At 40.8% G+C, this 22,328-nt stretch overlaps 1 protein-coding gene across 3 annotated transcripts in view; it reads right to left on the bottom strand.

Annotated features, from left to right (window-relative positions):
* The window catches only part of LOC113168375 (programmed cell death 1 ligand 1-like), a 37,942-nt gene extending 28,142 nt beyond the window's left edge, over positions 1-9,800 (bottom strand). Inside the window, exons 1-3 of one of the 3 annotated variants that reach the window (XM_026369398.2) lie at positions 9,587-9,797; positions 8,507-8,860; positions 6,868-7,147 (exon numbers count right to left, since the gene is read on the bottom strand). In XM_026369398.2, coding sequence (XP_026225183.1) covers positions 7,122-7,147; positions 8,507-8,860; positions 9,587-9,650 — 444 coding nt within the window. In that variant the 5' untranslated portion in view covers positions 9,651-9,797 and the 3' untranslated portion in view covers positions 6,868-7,121. Of the gene's footprint in view, positions 1-6,867; positions 7,148-7,881; positions 8,210-8,506; positions 8,861-9,586 lie in introns of those variants that run through there. The other 2 variants (XM_026369396.2, XM_026369395.2) reach the window with 2 other exon arrangements.
* Positions 9,801-22,328: the final 12,528 nt, after the last annotated feature.

Below are 22,328 nucleotides of genomic sequence, written 5' to 3'. Positions count from 1 at the left end.
CAAACTGTTCTACCATGGTGTGGATAGGAAGAGAAACGGGGTAGGAGTGATCCTGAAGGGGGAGTTTGTAAACAGTGTTCTAGAGGTGAAAAGAGTCTCAGACAGAGTGATGAGCCTAAAGCTAGAAATTGAAGGGGTGATGATGAATGTAGTCAGTGGGTATGCGCCACAGGTTGGCTGTGAGTTAGAAGAGAAGGAGAGATTCTGGAGTGAGTTTGATGAGGTCATAGAGAGTATCCCCAGAGGAGAGAGAGTTGTTGTTGGAGGAGACTTCAATGGGCATGTTGGTGAGGGCAACCGAGGTGATGAGGAGGTGATGGGCAGGTTTGGTGTGAAGGAAAGGAATCTGGAAGGACAGATGGTGGTGGACTTTGCTAAGAGGATGGAAATGGCTGTAGTCAACACTTACTTCCAGAAGAGAGAGGAACACAGAGTGACATACAGAAGTGGAGGTAGGAGTACACAGGTGGACTACATCCTATGTAGACGAGGTCATTTGAGAGAGGTTAGTGACTGCAAAGTGGTGGTAGGAGAGAGTGTAGCCAGACAGCACCGCATGGTGGTGTGTAAGATGACTCTGGAGGTCAGGAAGAAGAAGAGAGGGAAGACAGAAAAGAAGACCAAGTGGTGGAAGTTAAAGAATGAAGAAACTTGTGAGGAATTCAGGCAGAAGTTGAGACAGGTTCTGGGTGGTCAGGATGAGCTTCCAGATGACTGGGAAACTACAGCAGAGATTATCAGGGAAACAGGTAGGAAAGTGCTAGGTGTGTCATCTGGAAAGAGGAAAGAAGGTACAGACACTTGGTGGTGGAATGAGGAAGTACAGGAATGCGTCCAGAGGAAGAGGTTAGCTAGAAGGAAGTGGGATGTAGAAAGGACTGAGGAAAATAGACAGGAGTACAAGGAAGTGCAGCGTAGAGTGAAGAGGGAGGTGGCAAAGGCCAAACAGAAAGCTTACGATGAGCTGTATGACAGGTTAGACACAAAGGAAGGAGAGAAGGACTTGTACAGGCTAGCCAGACAGAGAGATAGAGATGGGAAGGATGTGCAACAGGTAAGGGTGATTAAGGACAGAGATGGAAAGGTGCTAACAACCCAGGAGAGTGTGCAGAAAAGATGGAAGGAGTATTTTGAGGAGCTGATGAATGAGGAATATGACAGGGAAAGAAGGGAGGAAGATGTTGATGTTGTGGAGCAGGAAATAGCAGAGATTGGAAAGGACCAGGTTAAGAAGGCTTTGAAAAGGATGAAGAGTGGAAAGGCTGTTGGTCCTGATGACATACCTGTGGAGGTGTGGAAGTGCTTAGGAGAGACGGCAGTGGAGTTTCTAACCAGTTTGTTCAATAGGATTCTAGAGAGTGAGAAGATGCCTGAGGAATGGAGGAGAAGCGTTATGGTTCCGATCTTTAAGAACAAGGGGGACACGCAGAACTGCAGCAACTATAGAGGAATAAAGTTGATGAGCCACACAATGAAGCTGTGGGAAAGAGTAGTGGAAGCCAGGCTTAGGAAGAAGGTGGAGATTTGTGAGCAGCAGTATGGTTTCATGCCCCGTAAGAGCACCACTGATGCTGTTTTTGCTTTGAGAATGTTGATGGAAAAGTACAGAGATGGTCAGAAGGAGCTGCATTGTGTCTTTGTAGATTTAGAGAAGGCGTATGACAGGGTGCCGAGGGAGGAGCTGTGGTACTGTATGAGGTCGTCGGGAGTGGCAGAGAAGTACGTCAGAGTAGTTAAGGACATGTATGAGAGAAGTATGACGGTGGTGAGATGTGCTGTAGGTCAGACAGAGGAGTTCAAGGTGGAGGTGGGACTACACCAAGGATCAGCTTTGAGTCCCTTCTTGTTTGCTATGTTGATGGACAGGCTGACAGATGAGGTCAGACAGGAATCTCCCTGGACAATGATGTTTGCGGATGACATTGTGATTTGCAGTGAGAGTAGAGAGCAGGTGGAGGAACAGCTGGAAAGGTGGAGGTTTGCTCTGGAAAGAAGAGGCATGAAGGTCAGTCGTAGTAAGACAGAATACATGTGTCTGAACGAGAGGGATCAAGGTAGAAGCGTTAGGTTACAGGGGGCTGAGGTGAAGAAGGTGCAGGAGTTTAAGTACTTGGGGTCAACAGTTCAGTGTGATGGAGAGTGTGGAAAAGAGGTGAAGAGGCGAGTGCAGGCAGGTTGGAGCAGGTGGAGGAAAGTGTCAGGAGTGTTGTGTGACAGAAGAGTGTCAGCAAGACTCAAAGGAAAGGTGTACAAGACAGTGGTGAGACCAGCTCTGCTCTATGGGTTAGAGACGGTAGCAGTGAGACAGAGACAAGAGGCTGAGATGGAGGTAGCAGAGATGAAGATGTTGAGGTTCTCCTTAGGAGTGACCAGGTTAGACAGAATAAGGAACGAGTACATCAGAGGGACGGCTCACGTTGCCTGTGTTAGCAACAAAGTCAGAGAGGCCAGACTGAGATGGTTCGGACATGTTCAGAGGAGGGATAGTGAGTATATTGGTAGAAGGATGTTGGAGATGGAGCTGCCAGGCAGGAGGACAAGAGGACGACCAAAGAGGAGATATATGGATGTTATAAGAGAGGACATGAGGTTGGCTAGTGTTAGGGTAGAAGATGTTCATGAGAGAGTGAGGTGGAAAAGGATGATTCACTGTGGCGACCCCTGATGGGAAAAGCCGAAAGAGAAGAAGAAGATCTAAACTTTTTCATTTCCCCATCCAAATGTAACTTCAGGAATTGACCAATGATCACGGATTTCATGTTATGTTTGGATTCTCCACTGTACAGCTCAGAGCATTCTTCACTGCACTGGACCCCATACACTATATCTCTCATCTTGTGTCTTTTCAGCTTCTCTTTTTTATTTTCAAACCTCTAGTGTTGGAAATAGTGGTTACAGCCGCTACACGGGGAGTAACACCTCAGGACCTGAATCAGCTGTGTACCTTCATCTGAAGGACAAAGGACAATCGTTCAAGGACTTTGACGTTCACATATTGGACAAAGAGGACAAGTGGTTTGAGAGAGGGGTGAGGGAAGACTGGCATGTGCAAATCAACACCCCCTCTCTCAACAGAGGTGGAGGACTTAGACACAACCTGTCTTCTATTTATCATGCTGTCATTTCATTCATCCCAAAAAGGCCAGAACCAGTTCTCACCTGCACCAGGTTGGACACACTTAACGACCCATTTAGGTGTTACGAGGGGGTGGGCAGATGTGTGACCATTACATCCTTCAAATCCACCTCATCCTTTGTTTCACCTAACGAGTCTATTCAGGCCAAGGGGTGGAGTGAAATCAGTCCTGGAGCATAGAGTTATGGTCTCTAACCAACTGTATTCAGACTGAAGAAGCTACTTGGATGAGTAGCAAAACGTTTCAACTATCTAAAGGAAGTCCAGTTGGTGACTCAACTTCCAGATAACTTCACCTGGACGACTGAGAGTCTTCACCGACACACGGTAACAAAAACAAAGAACTGTTGAACAACTATGGAACAAATGAGCAACAAACTGTCCATGAGGCAGACAAAGATAACATTTGACCTCATGTCACTTTTACACATTAAGAATTCTTTCTGTTCCAATGTGGTTTGATAACCAGAAATTCATAACATTTTATTAGTCCTATATTCCTGGTTCTAACTAAAAATTAATCTGTTAATAACAGTATCGTCATGTTCTGTGTTCAAATGTCATGCAAATAGAAACAAAAATAGTAAAGTGCAGGTTTAAGGGAACATTTCAGTGTAATTCTCATACTCATGAATTCTTTTATCAGGGAGGATAAAAAAGAGTTCACACACTGATCAGCCACAATACAAAAATCATCTAACATTGTCATCCTATGTCCCTCTGCAACATTTTACACTTTTTAACTTAATTGTGTTGTTTTTTTCTATAAAAGTTTTTCATGTCATAAAATGCAGTTATCTAAACAGTAGGCATAGAAATATGATTATTTTAACATAATTCTACTTTTTGTTTGGTTCAGTAGTTTATTAAATATTATTTTCTGTGTTTCTACAATGTTTACATCAAAATGGAGAAAAGGAAAACAATGAGACAGTGAAGTCCCACTTGCATGGACTTATTGTATTTCATTTATAACAAAAATGTTAATTTATTATGTTTTATTTTATTTTAACTTATTTGTATTAAGTTATATCCTGCTCTAATTTGATTAAATTCCATATATATAATTTTGTTTAAGTTTTTCATTACCTAATGTGCCTTACAAGTGAAGATACATACATTAACTGTTTTGGCCTGATGTTTGGACATTTGTTATATTTGTTTTGCACCAAAAAAAAAAAAAAAAAACAGTTCTCTTCAATTTGTAAACCTTTTGAAGTTTTTAAATAAACAGAAACATTTCAGAGTTATTAATATTCCAGCTATATTCGACGCACTCAAACTATTGAGTATCATCAGTCAAGTTCTGCAGCTGCATGTATTGAATTGTGCTCTCGTACGTTTTCCATGAACTTCTGGTTCTAGTGCAGAGTCACAGTAGTAGATTGTCTTGAATCCCGGATCCCGTTTCTTTTTGATTATATATTCCGAGTGCTGGGAGATCGAGATGCTTCTGTGTCCTTGACGTCTGGATGTTCAATTCGTCAAATGTTTTGTGCACATCGCTTTTAGTGTTAATGTTAAACTCCTGTACAGAGAAGGAGAAGAGGAGTGGGAAACCCTGTTTCTACGCAAACACGCCCAACGGTGGCGGCCATAAGCACACTGTCAGGTTTCCTGGTTACATCAAAAGAAACTTGTTTACTACAGAGAACTCAAAGACGACCATAGAAAACAAATTACTTCTCTTTATTAACAAATATCAATAAGCAACCACAGTACTTTATATTTATCTTTTAACCTGCGCAGGTTCACCCTTGTTGACAGACAAAAACCCATGCAAACAGGAGAAAAATAACAAAATTTGTAACTCAAATGTTAATGACGCGATGTCTGCAGACCAACAGCCACTAATATATTCTGCTTCTAAGACAGATACTGGAGCTGCCCACATGGAGGACGACTGATGTTTGAAGCCTCACATGTACACTACTAATAGATAGTAATCAAGTGTGATTTTCATGTCCACATTCCCATCGGGAGACATTTTTGTGATTTTTACAGTGATCACTGATGGTTCCTTCACCACAATGATGATTTGTGGCTTTGAAAACAACCATTTATTCAAGTACTGAGTTACTTGTATGTTACTTCAGTGTGTTCTGCTATGATACAATTTAGATGGAAATCATTCAGACTTAAAATTCTTTGTATTTCAATATTAGAAAATAGAATCAACATATAATGTATCATACATAATAATAATTCTCATGAAACAGGCAGTTCTAAATACTTGTTACTGAGTAATATTTGAAATAAATGAGGAAAAAATATTTCTCCTGAGCAACCTGCGTTGACTGTTCAGTAAATAGGACAAATGGTTCCACAAACATAGAACATTTGAAACCACACATTACTGTTCTGTTAGACTGTGTCTGAGCCCTGTTTGTGACTCACATTGCATTGTTTAACAGCACACAGTGTTGTGATTACTCTGGAACTGGTTTATCATGTTTCCAGGTGAGATCAGACATGCATCAACATGATCAACTGCACCACTGTACCTGACAATCTCCTACTGCCTCTCCTAGACTCACTTCAGCAGAAAAAACAAAAACAAAATGAAATCCAGCTAATTACACAAAAACACTTTATTATTACAAATATGCTTTAGATTTATTTAAATCTCAGTTTACATAAAGAGGGCAGCCATAATGTCACACACATACTTAAAGCATAGTAACAAAGCTGTATTTCAAATCAACAATATGAATATTTCACAAACCTGTTCTGCACTACACTGTCACCATGAGAAGCAAAAGACCAAATCAAACACAGTCAGCTGCTGTTACTGTCTACAGATGATTTTGGTTAGTTTTAGTAAAATGGCCTTTTCGAATTGCACTTTGTCTGGTTCATCACCTTGAAACAATTTGCCATGGGAGACCCTAACCAGAGCTAAAAGCTCCAGACAGGTTAGGTTCAAGGATCCTCTGAACTTACAAACTTCTCCACTACGGTAAGGTGGCAATTCTCGGACAACAAGATAAAAATATTTCGTGCAGACATTCCAGTCCTCATCTGTTATCAGAGAACAGCGAAGGGAATTGTTTCTGAAATGTTTAACTGACAGCGTTTCATTACTAGAGTCATTACTGAGTTTGTTTTGAGACAAATTTTAAAGGTGGAATCAGACAAAATTGTGCTACCGTAATAGTGAATTCAGTGTATTGATCAGAAGAAGAACTTGGAAACGAGAACACTGGTTTGTCTGCTGCTGTTACACATGAAATAGTTAAATACATGAAAAACATTTCTCCCTAATAAACTATATTTCATAACAGCTCCTCAACTCAGGTGTAAATTCTTCTTGAATGTTTTTTTAGATTGCATGACAAGCACAAGAACAACAACAACAACCATTCTTGTTGGTACCTGCAGATGAGAAGCAGCAGTGAGTCAGCAGGTGTCAGGTAGGTGATGAGTGAAGAACACAACAGAATCCATTTCCTCTTCAAACTCCTGTCAGACATTATCTACTGCACTTTGATCCCATCAATTCAATTCAACTTAATTTTATGTGTACAGTATAGTTCTTTTTACAATTGACATTGTCACAAAGCAGCTTTACAACCAAAGAACAGTACATGAACAGTGAATGTGTAAGAATCATAATAATCAGATTGTCCCTGATGAGGTGAAGGTGAGAAGGCAACAGGAAGAAACCTTGAGAGGAACCAGACTCAACAGGGAACCCATCCTCATATGGGTGATTACATGCTGTGTAGGCAGCAGTCCAGTATAACAGTTAATGTCTTTAAGTTAATGTGGAGTCCAGTTAGTTAATTACAGGCAGATTTGTTCCAGTCCTGGACTATCGAGCGTTGAGTCAAGATCTCAGAGAAACAACTGTCAACATCAGCCGAGGCCAGGACCATCTTCATGGTAGAGTGTGACCAACTCCAGTCTCCACACGAATCCCATAGGGCCATGCGGTGGATCCAAGCGACGAGATCTCCAACCAGTAGTTGGGCACCAGGACGAGTCAGACAGGTCCAGACCGACGTGTAGCTCGACAGACAGATAGGGAGAGGGAAAGAGAGAGAAGAGGAGAGATGGCAGTTAAGTACGTATGTATATTTAACGTACTATGCACTACTGATGGGTTTACCGGCATCCATGACCAAACCCCTCCAGATGATCCAAAATGCGGCAGCAAGCCTTATTTTCAATCAACCCAAAAGGTCTCATGTCACACATCTCTTCAGATCTTTGCACTGGCTTCCTGTGGCTGCAAAGCTCAAGCTTTGTCTCTTGCCTACGGAGTGGTCAACTCCACAGCTCCATCTTATCTCAATTCAATCATTCAGGTCTACATCCCCTCCCGTCCACTGCGCTCGGCCAGTGAACGTCATCTGGTGGTACCAGCACCACACAGTCGACGCCAAGGAAAACTGTTCAGCTCAGTGATCCCATGATGGTGGAATGAGCTGCAGAACTCTGCACGCTCAGCCACCTCACTTTAATATTGCAAACACTGATGAAGACAGAACTCTTCCACATCTTCCTTTACACTTGTTTGTTTGCCTTGTTCCTCACTTGTAAGTCGCTTTGGATAAAAGTGTCTGATAAATGACTAAATGTAAATGTAAATGTAGTATAGAGTACTGCAGCAGGGACTCCAGCAGGACTAACTATGACAGCCTAACTAAAAGGCTGAGCCAGAAGGAAACACAGACATGAGGGCTCCCTGGGATGTAGAGCAACCAAACACTTCACCATCAACAAACCTGAGTGATCAGTGAGAGTTGGGAAGACAGCATCTAAACATACCAGTTCACCATAATGCTCTACGTCCATGAGTCCTTCCCAGATCTATTTACTCAAATGCTTGACTAAATAAATAGGTTTTGTGGGGATGGAGGGAGTATTATGCAAACAACTTAGACATTCTGGATCAGCTGCAGTCAACTGCTTCTACAGCTGTGTCTTGGTTTGAATTCTACTTTGAGATTTTTCTTTTTCTGTAGATCACAAAAGCACCAGCAACAACAGCGACAATGATGAGAACCACAGCAGCAGCTGACAGACCGACTGCTAGACCGACGATCCCAGATTGTTTATTTGTGTTACCTGCAGATGAGAAGCAGCAGTGAGTCAGCAGGTGTCAGGTAGGTGATGAGTGAAGAACACAACAGAATCCATTTCCTCTTCAAACTCCTGTCAGACATTATCTACTGCACTTTGATCCCATCACTCATACCAGCTGTTTTCTACAAAGTCTCATCAACACCAACATCTGATCTGTGATGTTTCACTCTCACATCAACAACCAGGAAGCAGCTTCAACTCTGATCCACACACACACACACACACACACACACACACACACACACACACACACACACACACACACACACACTAACTCACCTGGTTCTACCACTCTCAGGGTGATGGTGTTGATGGGTTCAGTGTCAAAGGTTGCTCTTTTGTTGCGATGTGTGTCTGTCCTGATGATGTGACACTCGTATCTTCCACTATCATTAACTGTTACATTCTTCAGAATCAAGGACACATCACCATGTTTCATTTGACTGGTGTCCAACTCCACTCTGTTCTTAAATGATGGATGCTGGTTGTCTGGATCTAACTGCTTGTCTCGGTAAAATAAGACATATTTGTCCTCCAGATTATCTCTGGTCCACTCTACAGCTGTGACGGGGAAGTTGTTGGGCTCTCTACATGGCAGAATAGCAGTCTGTCCAGCTGTGATTGTGTATGTATCTGAAGTAGAAAGAAAATCACAGAGCAGATATATTAAAGGCTCCAAGTAGAACTCCTCACTCCAGTCAGAGTGAGGAGAAAGACGTTTCTGTTGATGATGGCCAAACAACCTGCAGTAATCAGTGATATTAGTTGAATATTGCATTTTATGAAATAATTTGTAGCACAAACATAATACATACATAAAATAATACATGACGTTACTGTAGTACTTCATTTCTTCAGTCAGAATCAACTATTGTAATACCAGTCTGGTTGTGAAGTATAATGTCGGAAAGTTCTGCCACACCCAAGAAAATATTAGTGTGACACACTAACTACTTCTCTGTGTGTTCAGTATTACGTTAGTTAAAAGGCAGCTACATGTTGAATGTTCAGTAAAACATGGAGCACAACGTGAGGACAAAGTAAGCATGTATCAGCACAACAGGAACACAGTTACCCTTGTGTTGCTAGTTTTCACCAAAGCTGACAGAAAAGGCAGTAAGAAGTATGATTAGCACTTTTAGCTCTTTTAATACAGTCCTCTACCTAATATATATATATTAAAAGGACAGTCTCTGAAAATCAACTGAGCTTGGATATAATTTTAGAAGAAAATATAATTTGTACGAAAAGTGGCAGAAATTATGTAGCTCACATTTTCTTTATACAAGTTTATCGTGAAACGTAAATGTAATATAAAAAATAATAAATAAAAAACAAATCAGCAGGAAGTCGACTCACCATCAGAGGCAGAGGCGAGGAGACAGACGGATAGAAAAGTGGAGAGAACAAAAACAGCAGTCATTTCTAATAGTCCAGTAGATTGTATTTCCAGGAGTAGCCTACTTACTACTTAGAAAAAAAATTTTTTCTTTTCAATTTAATCTTCACATAATCCTGCGTGTGTTGAGTGTGGTGCTGGTAAAACTTTCCCAGCTGCTACTATACATGCTCAGTTTTATGTCATAGGGTGGAGCTTAGAGTTTCACGGGAAACAGGACATCATGTACCATGTGACCCTGTTTACACTGAAGTCTGCAACGTCTGCAAAGAAAGGAGCTTCTAATGTTTTCCTTCAAGGTTTAATGTTCTTTATTGTCATTTCAACCCTTTACTGTCGTGTAGAGAGTAAAATTAAATCACGTTCCTCTGGGATCACTGGGCTACAACGATGACATGGAAACCAAGAGAACAGACACATTTGAAGAAAAGCATACAAGAAATATAACTATATAACTATAAATACAGAAGAGCCCTGACTATATTAAGTGCACAGGTGCATGTACAAAGACCAGCACAGAGGTGAGGTTGTTTAGTCAGTAAATTACCATTTTCAGCTTTATGAAACTAAGAAAGCTACATCAGACAAACAGCAATGATTGGTAATGAATTGTTACTCTGTAGTTTGGATGGCTTCAGTATCAATGTACAAATCAATAGAAAAAGTCAAACACCAACTAGATGAGGTGGTGTGTCCAAACCTGGCTGGTTCTCTAATTCTGTGCTTTTGACTGCACTTGCAGAACTTCACTGCTCTGTGTGTTTGTGGTGCAGGTGAATCAACTACATGTGGCTGTAACTAACTAAAGTGAAGCTGTAGCTTTGACCCATCATTAATTATTAAGTTAAAGTTTACACTATAATATCTTCACTGTTTGCCAAAAGCCATGTAACAGTATGTTAACAATGTGACATGTATACATTATGTACTTATACAGTAGGACATGTACTATCTTCAAGCAAACATCTCCCTCTGCTGACCATAGAGAACTACACCAATGTAGAAACTAATGTAGCCCCTAGATTAATATCTTGGGCAGCTAAATTACATGCAAATAACTGTGTATAAACAGTTCTTTGGTTTTATAAAAATGTTACAGATGTGTTGTTTATTTATTTCTTCATTTGATGTCGACAGAAATAATTTACATTGAGGTTAAAGTGTATGTTGTAGTTTGGTTGTAATGTAAAATGTACAATGTGCTGTTCTTTGAACAACCAATGATGTTTAGTTCTGTCATTGTGATTGACGTGTCATGACTGTGGTTTAGTGCTATGATTGGTTAAGGGGAGGGAGGGAGAGGAGAGAGGTCAGAGAGAGAGGTCAGAGAGAGGTCAGAGAGAGGTCAGAGAGAGGTCGAGAGGTCAGCAGAGAGGTCAGCAGAGAGACAGCGGAGCGGCAGGCTGCGCTCCAAAGAGAAAAAGTAAATGACAGAGACATTAAGAAGGGGAAGTAGAGTTTTTACTGTGAATATTGTTCTTATTAGTCCTGTTGTTGAACCAGCTACAGCACAGTGGACTACAGTACGTTAAGTAGCTGATTTAAAGTTCACTGACTTTAAACAACGACGAGGAGGTCGGTGTTGTATGATTAGCATAACAACCAGCTAGCTTGAGCAGAGACTTTTCCAGACTCCAGGTGACCAGGAGAAAGTCTGACAGCTCCTCTGGTAACAAGAGAGAAGGACACGGTTCAATTTACAGATGAACTGACACCTGATACTAACTGAGGCTAGCTGTGAGCTAAGATACGGACTGATGCTGGATCGTCCCGACAGAGGAGGTTGGTATAGTTTTATTAATTCACTTGTAGCTTTATATAATCAGCAGTTGGTTGTATACCACTGACCTTACACCAATAGCAGGACACCTTGGTGTCACTAAAAAATATCAAAAAAGTTCATTACAAATCAATGAACAGTACATTGGAGGAAACACGTCTACAATGTCTGATCTGCAAGTAAAGAATTCTGTGTCTGTTTTAAACGCTGTACTTTCCCAGTTGGACTGAATTTAGGTTAACAACCAACACCACTATGTGTCTAAAGAGCAACTTTTTGTCTTTCAGTGAGGGGGACTTAAAAAAATGTCAATCAATCATTCTAACTGTCATAAGGATGTGTGTTTTTGCTTTTTTTAATTACCGTATTTTATTGAAATAAAAATAAGTCAGTTGTGTGTTCCCAGTGCATGTTTCGTTCTGAATAATCCACCATATTCAATATTTACTTTTTCAAACTCAAAGTTTTCCATAGCAACTGAGAAAAACAAGAAACTACAGCACATTTCATTTGGACATAAACTCTCACAGATGAAATGATCCCACCGTCCCCCCCCTCCCCTTCCTCTACCATACCCACCTCCTCTACCCATCTGTCAGTGACCAGCAGCCAGGTGAAGAGGCAGCTGGAGAAGCTGAACCAGAATAAGGCAGCAGGACCTGATGGTGTCAGCCCCAGAGTCCTGAAGTCCTGTTCTGAGCAGCTCTCTGAGATTCTACAGCACCTCTTCAACCTGACTACCTGACAGACAGACCACAGTTTGTACGACTGCAGGGATGTGAGTCTGAGCGGGTGGTCAGTAGCACAGGAGCACCTCAGGGGACTGTCCTCTCACCTTTCCTCTTCACCCTGTACACCTCAGACTTTCAGTACAACACTGAGTCCTGCCATCTGCAGAAGTTCTCAGATGACTCTGCAGTGGTTGGGTGTATCAGCGGTGGGGAGGAGACAGAGTACAGAGGTCTGGTGGACAGCTTTGTGAAGTGGTGTGGGAACAACCATCTCACCTTGAATGTAAGCAAGACCAAGGAGATGGTTGTGGACTTCAGGAGGAAGAAAACTGGCTTTGACACTGTGTCCATTCTGGGTGAGAAGGTGGAGGTGGTGGAGAGGTACAGATACCTGGGAGTTCACCTGGACAACAGACTGGACTGGAAGTTCAACACAGAGGCTGTATACAGGAAGGGACAGAGTAGACTCTACTTCCTGAGGAAGCTCAGGTCCTTTAATGTGTGCAACAAGATGCTGCAGATCTTTTACCAGTCTGTTGTAGCCAGTGCAATATTCTTTGCTGTCGTCTGCTGGGGCAGCAGCATCAGAGCCAGCGACACTAAGAAACTGAATAAGCTGATCAGGAAAGCTGGCTCTGAGCTGGGGGCTTCTCTGGAACCTTTAGAGCACGTGGTGGAGAGGAGGATGCTGCACAAACTGCTGAGCATCATGGAGAACAGCTCACATCCTCTCCACAGCCTGCTTATCAAACAGAGGAGCAGTTTTAGTCAGAGACTTCTCCAGCTCCGCTGTGACAAGGAAAGGTTCAGGAAGTCATTTGTGCCAACAGCCATCAGCCTGCACAATGACTCCCTGACAGAGAGTCAGTGTCCACACTGATGGTTTAACAATGTTTAACAATGTGTAACTAAGTCACTTTACATTCAAGTCCTACAGTGTGTTTGTTGTTATTATTGTCTATACTCTATCTATCTATCTAGACTGGGTGAGTGAATTATGTCAAATAAAACGTTATTTAAGGAGAGATAATGTATTTCTATACAGGCAAACACCTGTCATAGTATTGTCCACTGAAAAGGATACTTTTGTTTTGAATATTAAATTTTTTATGATTTCCATCTATTTGTCAATCCATCATTTTGTTGCACAACATTTCATCTCCACTCTTCTGAGTGCTGATTATACATGTGCTGAGTGCAACATTTACAAACCTGTTTGCTCTGTAGGCAAACTAACGAGGATCCAGCAAGGGTCCAGTAATGTCCTTCAGGTGGGCCAGTACCAGTTTTTTAAATTATGTTAAAGTCACAGGCCTGTAGTCCTGTAATTTTGGATTTGGATTTTGCATTGAACCATGGGTTTTCATTTTTGTAAGTTGAATTATTCCTGGTAGGGACATATGCACATATCTTATATCTGATATAAGATGTTACAGATTTGTTGAGCTTGTCCAGATGTTTTTTTTTAAGCAATGAGTGACCTCTGTTTCAATTGTCCATCTCTTTACAGTCTTTAAATTTAAGTTTTATCAGCATCATAAAACGGACATTTAGGTAAAGTAAACAAAAGAAATCTAACAAACTAACATCTGGAACACAAAACCATTTGCTGACATATCTGACAACAGTCAGTCAACATTTCGTCCACAACTGTATATTAGTATACTAATTAATCCTACTGATGGGTTTGCCAGTTTTTTTGGGTTTAATGTCTTGTGGGTTCAACTCATAGTAACCTGAATTATATTTATCTTTCGTTGTCACTGATCTGCAATGTGATTAACAGACCAAGGTCAGTATCACATTCATATTCTTATTGTTACTGTTGTTCTCATATATTAGGATTTAAGCTTTGATCAGGAAACCTGGATATAAAAATAAATATATTTCTTTTTAACTTAATTTGGAACCAATTTAAATGCCATACACAATAAAAAATATTAAACAAGGTTTAATAACTACAAGACAAGGGGGAAAAAGCCAAAGACAAGACTGGGTCCAATAGTTCAAAGTAGTGAAAGAACATAGCTAGAAGTATAACTGAATACACTACAGAGAAATAAAATGGTAATACAGCAGGGAACAGAGATACAAAGAAAGTAACAGCCAAAAATCACTGTGAAGAGGTAGACAAATTTACAAAGACTAGGTACAAAGTCTGTGATCCAGAGGAGATATCCAAAGGCGAGCAAAAGTCCAAAAACATGAGGCAGTATAATTCACAAGGGCTAAGGCAAAGGCAGGGTCATGGAGCAAACATGGGTTAAATACACGAGGCAAAGTCTCATTGTGTGCAGCTACAGAAAGATAAACTGACCAAACACATTTTATTTTGGTGCCAAATCAGTGAAATGAAAATACTTGTTAAACACTTATTAGCATTTCAGTACCAGTGCTTTGTCTTATTTTCATTCATGTATATGTTCAATGTTGTTTAACATTATGTGATAACTTTCAGTTCTGGGTTTTTTATCTTTGTTAACTTCACTGTTATTGATATTTTATGTGCGATTCTGTTTTTGTTGCCGATCTGGTTTCTCTGCAGAATCAATACATTTGATCTAATTGGTTGTGGTTCTGTGGGTTTTATGAAGTTGGCTAATGAAATGTGTGACTCGTTTCAGAATGTTTGAGTTTTGATTCTAAAGATGATTCAGCCTGAAAACACTTTACATTCTGTTAAATCGAAGGTTATTAACTCTTTCAACCATTATTTGGTAAACTACATGTTTGTTTGGAGTTATTGATTTGCTGAACGATTCACTTTTTGTTGAGCTTAGTTCACTAATGGATGGACGGAGGGGAGGGCACAGGTATAAGCAATTAGGTTGATTAAGAGAGCGTGAGTGAGAGTAAAACCAGGGTGGAAGTTAAGAAAGCTTCAAAATAAAACAGGAAGCAGATGGTGATAAGGCAGGTTGCTTCCCAACATAATGCTTCTCTTTGGTCTGAACCTTTATCAGTTAACCTTCTGGTTTATCCACATGGTCTTGAACAGTAATGTTACTGTATTTGTGGACAACAATGACTTTGTTGTTGCTGACTGGCAATTGGATGAAGACAAGTATCAAATAAAACACATTTATGATCAGAAATGGACACTTTAACTCAATGGAGTTTAGAGTCAATCCTAGAGTGAATATCAAGTCAAAGGTCGCGGACCTGGTTATGCGTAGGACCTTTGACGTGTTGAACCAGGTTGAAAGGTTCAGTTAGACTGATAAAATAATTTTCTACAGTATTAGTATTATTATCTACCTGAAAGTTAATGTCATTAGCAATAATTACCTTATCAAACCTGACAACTATGCCAGCAACATAAAAAAGTTATTATTTGCTTTTGGTGGGCGATAGGTGACAATACAACAAACAGAAACAGAGCAGTGGACAAGAAACGATAAAACACAAAACCACAAAGTCACAGACACAGAGGAAGAGGGCGGGCTTCATTTGGTGTCACCAACAGAAAGTCTAACAAATTGTGAACAGGACAATGGAGGGAACGTCTCTGCTGTGTCTGCTCTGTAAGTAGAAAACCTGTGTTCTGTCTGTTGTAGAACGGACACGTTGCTTTAGTTTCTCATTATTGAAATTTATATAAAATGGATCTATGTAAGATCAGGTGGAGCCATGACAGAGTTTTCTTCTCATCCATTCTTGATCATAATTTATTTGTACAGGTTTAAAGTTGTTGGAGAAACTGTGACGTGAGCGGAGACAAAGCTGATTAACTGACTCTGATTTCATTGTTCCTTACATTTAGTTTGATGTGTCTAAAGAACATTGTCCCAGAAGAATTGTGACTTGTATAACCCATCTATCTATCTATCTATCTATCTATCTATCTATCTATCTATCTATCTATCTATCTATCTATCTATCTATCTGTCTGTCTGTCTCTCTGTCTGTCTATCTATCTATCTATCTGTCTGTCTGTCTGTCTCTCTGTCTGTCTATCTATCTATCTATCTATCTATCTATCTATCTATCTATCTATCTATCTATCTATCTATCTGTCTGTCTCTCTGTCTGTCTATCTATCTATCTGTCTGTCTGTCTGTCTCTCTGTCTGTCTATCTATATCTATCTATCTATCTATCTATCTATCTATCTATCTATCTATCTATCTATCTATCTATCTATCTATCTATCTATCTATCTATCTATCTATCTATCTGTCTGTCTGTCTCTCTGTCTGTCTATCTATCTATCTATCTGTCTGTCTGTCTGTCTCTCTGTCTGTCTATCTATCTATCTATCTATCTATCTATCTATCTATCTATCTATCTATCTATCTATCTATCTATCTGTCTGTCTCTCTGTCTGTCTATCTATCTATCTGTCTGTCTGTCTGTCTCTCTGTCTGTCTATCTATCTATCTATCTATCTATCTATCTATCTATCTATCTATCTATCTATCTATCTATCTGTATATCTGTCTGTCTATCTATTGTCTGTCTGTCTGTCTCTCTGTCTGTCTGTCTATCTATCTATCTATCTATCTATCTATCTATCTATCTATCTATCTATCTATCTATCTATCTATCTATCTATCTATCTATCCGTCTGTCTCTCTGTCTGTCTATCTATCTATCTATCTGTCTGTCTGTCTGTCTCTCTGTCTGTCTATCTATCTATCTATCTATCTATCTATCTATCTATCTATCTATCTATCTATCTATCTCTATCTATCCGTCTGTCTCTCTGTCTGTCTATCTATCTATCTGTCTGTCTGTCTGTCTCTCTGTCTGTCTATCTATATCTATCTATCTATCTATCTATCTATCTATCTATCTATCTATCTATCTATCTGTCTGTCTCTCTGTCTGTCTATCTATCTGTCTGTCTGTCTGTCTGTCTCTCTGTCTGTCTGTCTATCTATCTATCTATCTATCTATCTATCTATCTATCTATCTATCTATCTATCTATCTATCTGTCTGTCTGTCTCTCTGTCTGTCTATCTATCTATCTATCTGTTATCTATCTATCTATCTGTCTGTCTGTCTGTCTCTCTGTCTGTCTATCTATCTATCTATCTATCTATCTATCTATCTATCTATCTGTCTGTCTGTCTGTCTGTCTCTCTGTCTGTCTATCTATCTATCTATCTGTTATCTATCTATCTATCTATCTATCTATCTATCTATCTATCTATCTATCTATCTATCTATCTATCTATCTATCTGTCTGTCTGTCTATCTATCTATCTATCTATCTATCTATCTATCTATCTATCTATCTATCTATCTATCTGTCTGTCTGTCTGTCTGTCTGTCTATCTATCTATCTATCTGTTATCTATCTATCTATCTATCTATCCGTCTGTCTCTCTGTCTGTCTATCTATCTATCTGTCTGTCTGTCTGTCTCTCTGTCTGTCTCTCTGTCTGTCTATCTATCTATCTATCTATCTATCTATCTATCTATCTATCTATCTATCTATCTATCTATCTATCTATCTATCTATCTATCTATCTGTCTGTCTGTCTGTCTGTCTATCTATCTATCTATCTATCTATCTATCTATCTATCTGTCTGTCTGTCTGTCTGTCTGTCTGTCTATCTATCTATCTATCTATCTATCTGTCTGTCTCTCTGTCTGTCTATCTATCTACAGTGAGGGAAAAAATTATTTGAACCCCAGCTGATTTTGTAAGTTTGCCCACTAACAAAGAAATGATCAGTCTATAATTTCAATGGTAGGTGTATTTGAACAGTGAGACACAACAATGACAAAAAAAATCCAGAAAAATGCGTTTCAAAAAGAGTTATAAATTAATTTGCATTTCCACGAAGGAAAGAAGTATTTGATCCCTTTGAAAAACGTGCTTTAGTACTTGGTGGCAAAACCTTTGTTGGCAATCACAGAGGTCAGCCGTTTCTTGTAGTTGGCCACAAGGTTTGCACACATCTCAGGGGGGACTTTGGCCCACTCCTCTTTGCAGATCCTCTCCAATGTTTGGCAACTCGAACCTTCAGCTCCCTCCACAGATTTTCTATGGGATTAAGGTCTGGAGACTGACTAGGCCACTCCATGACCTTAATATGCTTCTTCTTGAGCCAGTGATTTGTTGCCTTAGCCGTGTGTTTTGGATCATTGTCATGCTGGAGTACCCAACCACGACCCTTTTCAATGCCCTGACTGAGGGAACGAGGTTCTCACCCAACATTTGACGGTACATGGCCCCATCCATCCTCCCTTTGATGCGGTGCAATTGTCCTGTCCCCTTGGCAGAAAAACACCCCCAAAGCATAATGTTTCCACCTCCATATTTGACAGTGGGGATGGTGTTTTTGGAGTCATAGGCAGCCTTCCTCCTCCTCCAAACACAGCGAGTTGAGTTGATGCCAAAGAGCTCGATTTTGGTCTTATCTGACCACAACACTTTCACCCAGTCTTCCTCTGAATCAGTCAGATGTTCAGTGGCAAACTTCAAACGGGCCTGTAGATGGGCTTTCTTGAGCAGGGGGACCTTGCGGGCACAGCAGGATTTCAGTCCTTCACGGCGTAGTGTGTTACCAACTGTTTTTTTGGTGACTATGGTCCCAGCTGCCTTGAGATCATTGACAAGTTCCTCCCGAGTGGTTCTTGGCTGATTCCTCACCGTTCTCATTATCATTGAAACTCCACGAGGTGAGATCTTGCATGGAGCTCCAGACCAAGGGAGATTGGCAGTTAATTTATGTTTCTTCCATTTGCGAATAATTGCACCAACTGTTGTCACCTTCTCACCCAGCTGCTTGGCGATGGTCTTGTAGCCCATTCCAGCCTTGTGTAGGTCCACAATCTTGTCCCTGACATCCTTGGAAAGCTCTTTGGTCTTGGCCATGGTGAAGAGTTTGGAATCTGGATTGATTGATTGCTTCTGTGGACAGATCTCTTTATACAGGTAACGTGCTGAGAGGGCTGCCAATGTCAGCTCGTTACCTGTATAAGATCCACCTGGGAGCTCGAGATCTTGCTGACGGATAGGGGATCAAATACTTCTTTCCTTCATGGAAATGCAAATTAATTGATAACTCTTTTTGAAACGCATTTTTCTGGATTTTTTTTGTCATTGTTGTGTCTCACTGTTCAAATAAACCTACCATTGAAATTATAGACTGATCATTTCTTTGTTAGTGGGCAAACTTACAAAATCAGCTGGGGTTCAAATAATTTTTTCCCTCACTGTATCTGTCTGTCTGTCTGTCTGTCTGTCTGTCTGTCTATCTATCTATCTATCTATCTATCTATCTATCTATCTATCTATCTATCTATCTATCTGTCTGTCTGTCTGTCTGTCTGTCTATCTATCTATCTATCTATCTATCTATCTATCTATCTATCTATCTATCTATCTATCTATCTGTCTGTCTGTCTGTCTCTCTGTCTGTCTATCTATCTATCTATCTATCTATCTATCTATCTATCTATCTATCTATCTATCTATCTATCTATCTATCTATCTATCTATCTATCTATCTGTCTGTCTGTCTGTCTCTCTGTCTGTCTATCTATCTATCTATCTATCTATCTATCTATCTATCTATCTGTCTGTCTGTCTGTCTCTCTGTCTGTCTATCTATCTATCTATCTATCTATCTATCTATCTTTCTATAAATAAATAAATAAATTCACTAAGCTTGTGCTTATTTATATGATATTTCCTTTAGTTTATCCTACTTTAGTTTAGTAGAAGCCTTTCTGGTATAATTGTCCTGCGTCAAGTTTAAACTGATCTGTTTATTTCTCTTTAGCTGTGATCTCACTGCTGTGGTGCACAACAAACCAAGGTCAGTAAACTACTGTCATTATTATAATGATAACGGTTGTTATTATTATTTACTATTCACAACATAAAATTTAAAACTTTTAACAAACTTTTATCACAGATTTGACTTTCAACTATCTATTATGAGAATAAGCATAAAAAGTGCAGTATATTAGCTGTTCCTAAGACTGCACTCTTCTGGACAGAGATCTCAGATATTGTTCTTGGGATCTGCTGGAGTCACTCTCCCAGTTTGGGAGTTACAGCCCCCAGCCTTGTTCTCCTCCATACCAATACCAGTTTGTCAGTCTGTATCTGGAAGTCCCACAGGATCTTAGCTCGGTCATTCTCAACCACCTTTGAAGGTGTATCTCATTTTGACTTTGGCACTTCCAGCCTGTACTCGGCACAGAGGTTCCTGTACACCACTGAATGTCGGCCACTTATGGCGTTCCATGTATGCCCTGCCTGCTAGCATCTTGCATCCCGCTGTTATGTCCTGGATTGTCTCAGGGGCATCTTTGTACAGCCTGCACCTGGGGTCCTGCCTGGTATGGTAGATCCCAGCTTCTATTGATCTTGTACTCAGAGCCTGCTCCTGTGGTGCTAGGATTAGTGCCTCTGTGCTGTCTTTCATTCCAACTTTGTCCAGCCACTGGTAGGACTCCTCTTTTGGCCAGCTTCTTATGCCAGCGGGGTTCCTGATGACCGGGAGGGTGTATGTGTTGACCCGGACTTTGTTCTTCCCAATCAGCTGACTTCTCAGGACCTTTTGGAGGTACAGAATGGATGCTGTTTTCCTTGCAGCCTGCTCATGTATTGATCCATGTGCCTGCTCATCTTGGCTGCTATGATGCCTGACAGGAGCTTCCATGTTGTGCAGAGGTAGTTGGATGGGACTGCTCCCTTCTGGGGGTCCTTCAGGATCAGGACTGTCCGGACTTCCCTTAGCCATTCAGGGTGGGTTCCATCCACCAGTAGGTTATTCCTTTGTGCCGCCAGGCGCTCATGGTGTAAGGTTTGCTTCTTTTGCCAGTAGGTATGGATCATGTCAGGACCTGGTGCTGTCCAGTTTTTAATACCCGAGACCCTCTCTTGGATGTCTGCCATTGTGATAATTCCTGGATCTTGTTCAGGAATGTTGCTGTGGTCTGTTCTCAAATCCACCCGATTGTGTTGCCTTGATCTTAACCTCCAACCTCCGTTTCAATGTAGGATACTGCACCTTATGGCTTGCATGGATCTTATAGCAAAGTACCTTGATGATATGCTGTATATCAGCTGATTGGTCTCAGTGATGGTCACAGTTGGTATTGTCTGTAGTGCTGCATTCACATGTTCTAGCAGACTTTCAGATGGCCTCGGGTGGTCCAGGTGTCCATCTTAGCCATGATCTTAATTCTTAGGTCAGCTGCTCTTGAATTAAGCTCTGTTATTATTGTTGGGGCTTGGGACCCAATCTCTGACTGTGGGGAGGATGATGGTACTATCACACTGTAATACTAGTTGTTTTGGTGTTGGTCTAGATGTTGGATTCCGAAGTATCCATAGTTCCCACATCCTCTTCATGTAGCATTTACATTTGATAACAATATGAATTACCACCATTTCATTTATACCCTCTAGCTCGTCTGACTGTGAGTCCCAGCAGCTCTCAGCTGTTTAAAGGAGAATCTGTGTCTCTGAGCTGTGAGGTGGACGACAGCTCTGCTGGATGGACACTGAGGAGGAACACAACCACAGAAACCAGGAATCAGTGTGGAGATGGTTGGGGAGAACCTGCTGGTTCCTCCTGTAATATCAGTCTTACTGTCCCATGGGACAGTGGAGTTTACTGGTGTGAGTCCAGAGAGGGATCAACCAGTAGCATCATCAACATCACTGTCTCTGGTAAGATCAGACTGTGGAGTTAGTGTTGATGAGTCTGTGTGGAAATGGATGAAATGCTGTAGTTTGTCTCTGTGTTGAGGTGGATCAGTGATCCTGCAGAGTCCTGTCCTCCCTGTGATGGAGGGACATGATGTCACTCTGCACTGTCAAACAAAGAGCCCTCCCTCCAAGCTCCCAGCTGATTTCTATAAAGATGGCTCCCTCATCAGGACTGAGCCTACAGGTCACATGACCATCCACCATGTTACCAAGTCTGATGAAGGCCTCTACAAGTGTCACATCAGCAGTCATGGAGAGTCTCCACCCAGCTGGATCTCTGTCACAGGTCAGGAGGAAAACTCGGAGTTCAACATTTATTACATCCACACATTCACCTGAACAGGTTGATTCTCTCTACAGGGAAACCTACAACTACAGCCACTTACACCACCACACCCCCTGCTTCAGAACTGCTCCCTACTTCATCTCCACCCTCTTCCTCCACCTCCCTCCAGCTTGTGTTCAGACTAGTCCTCCACCTGGTGGTGTTCTGTCCGTACTTCATCTC

This window comes from Anabas testudineus, chromosome 18 (genome assembly GCF_900324465.2).
Source record: "Anabas testudineus chromosome 18, fAnaTes1.2, whole genome shotgun sequence".
NCBI lineage: Eukaryota > Metazoa > Chordata > Actinopteri > Anabantiformes > Anabantidae > Anabas > Anabas testudineus.
Note: the sequence above shows the minus strand (reverse complement) of the source record. Positions and strands in the feature narration are given on the sequence as shown.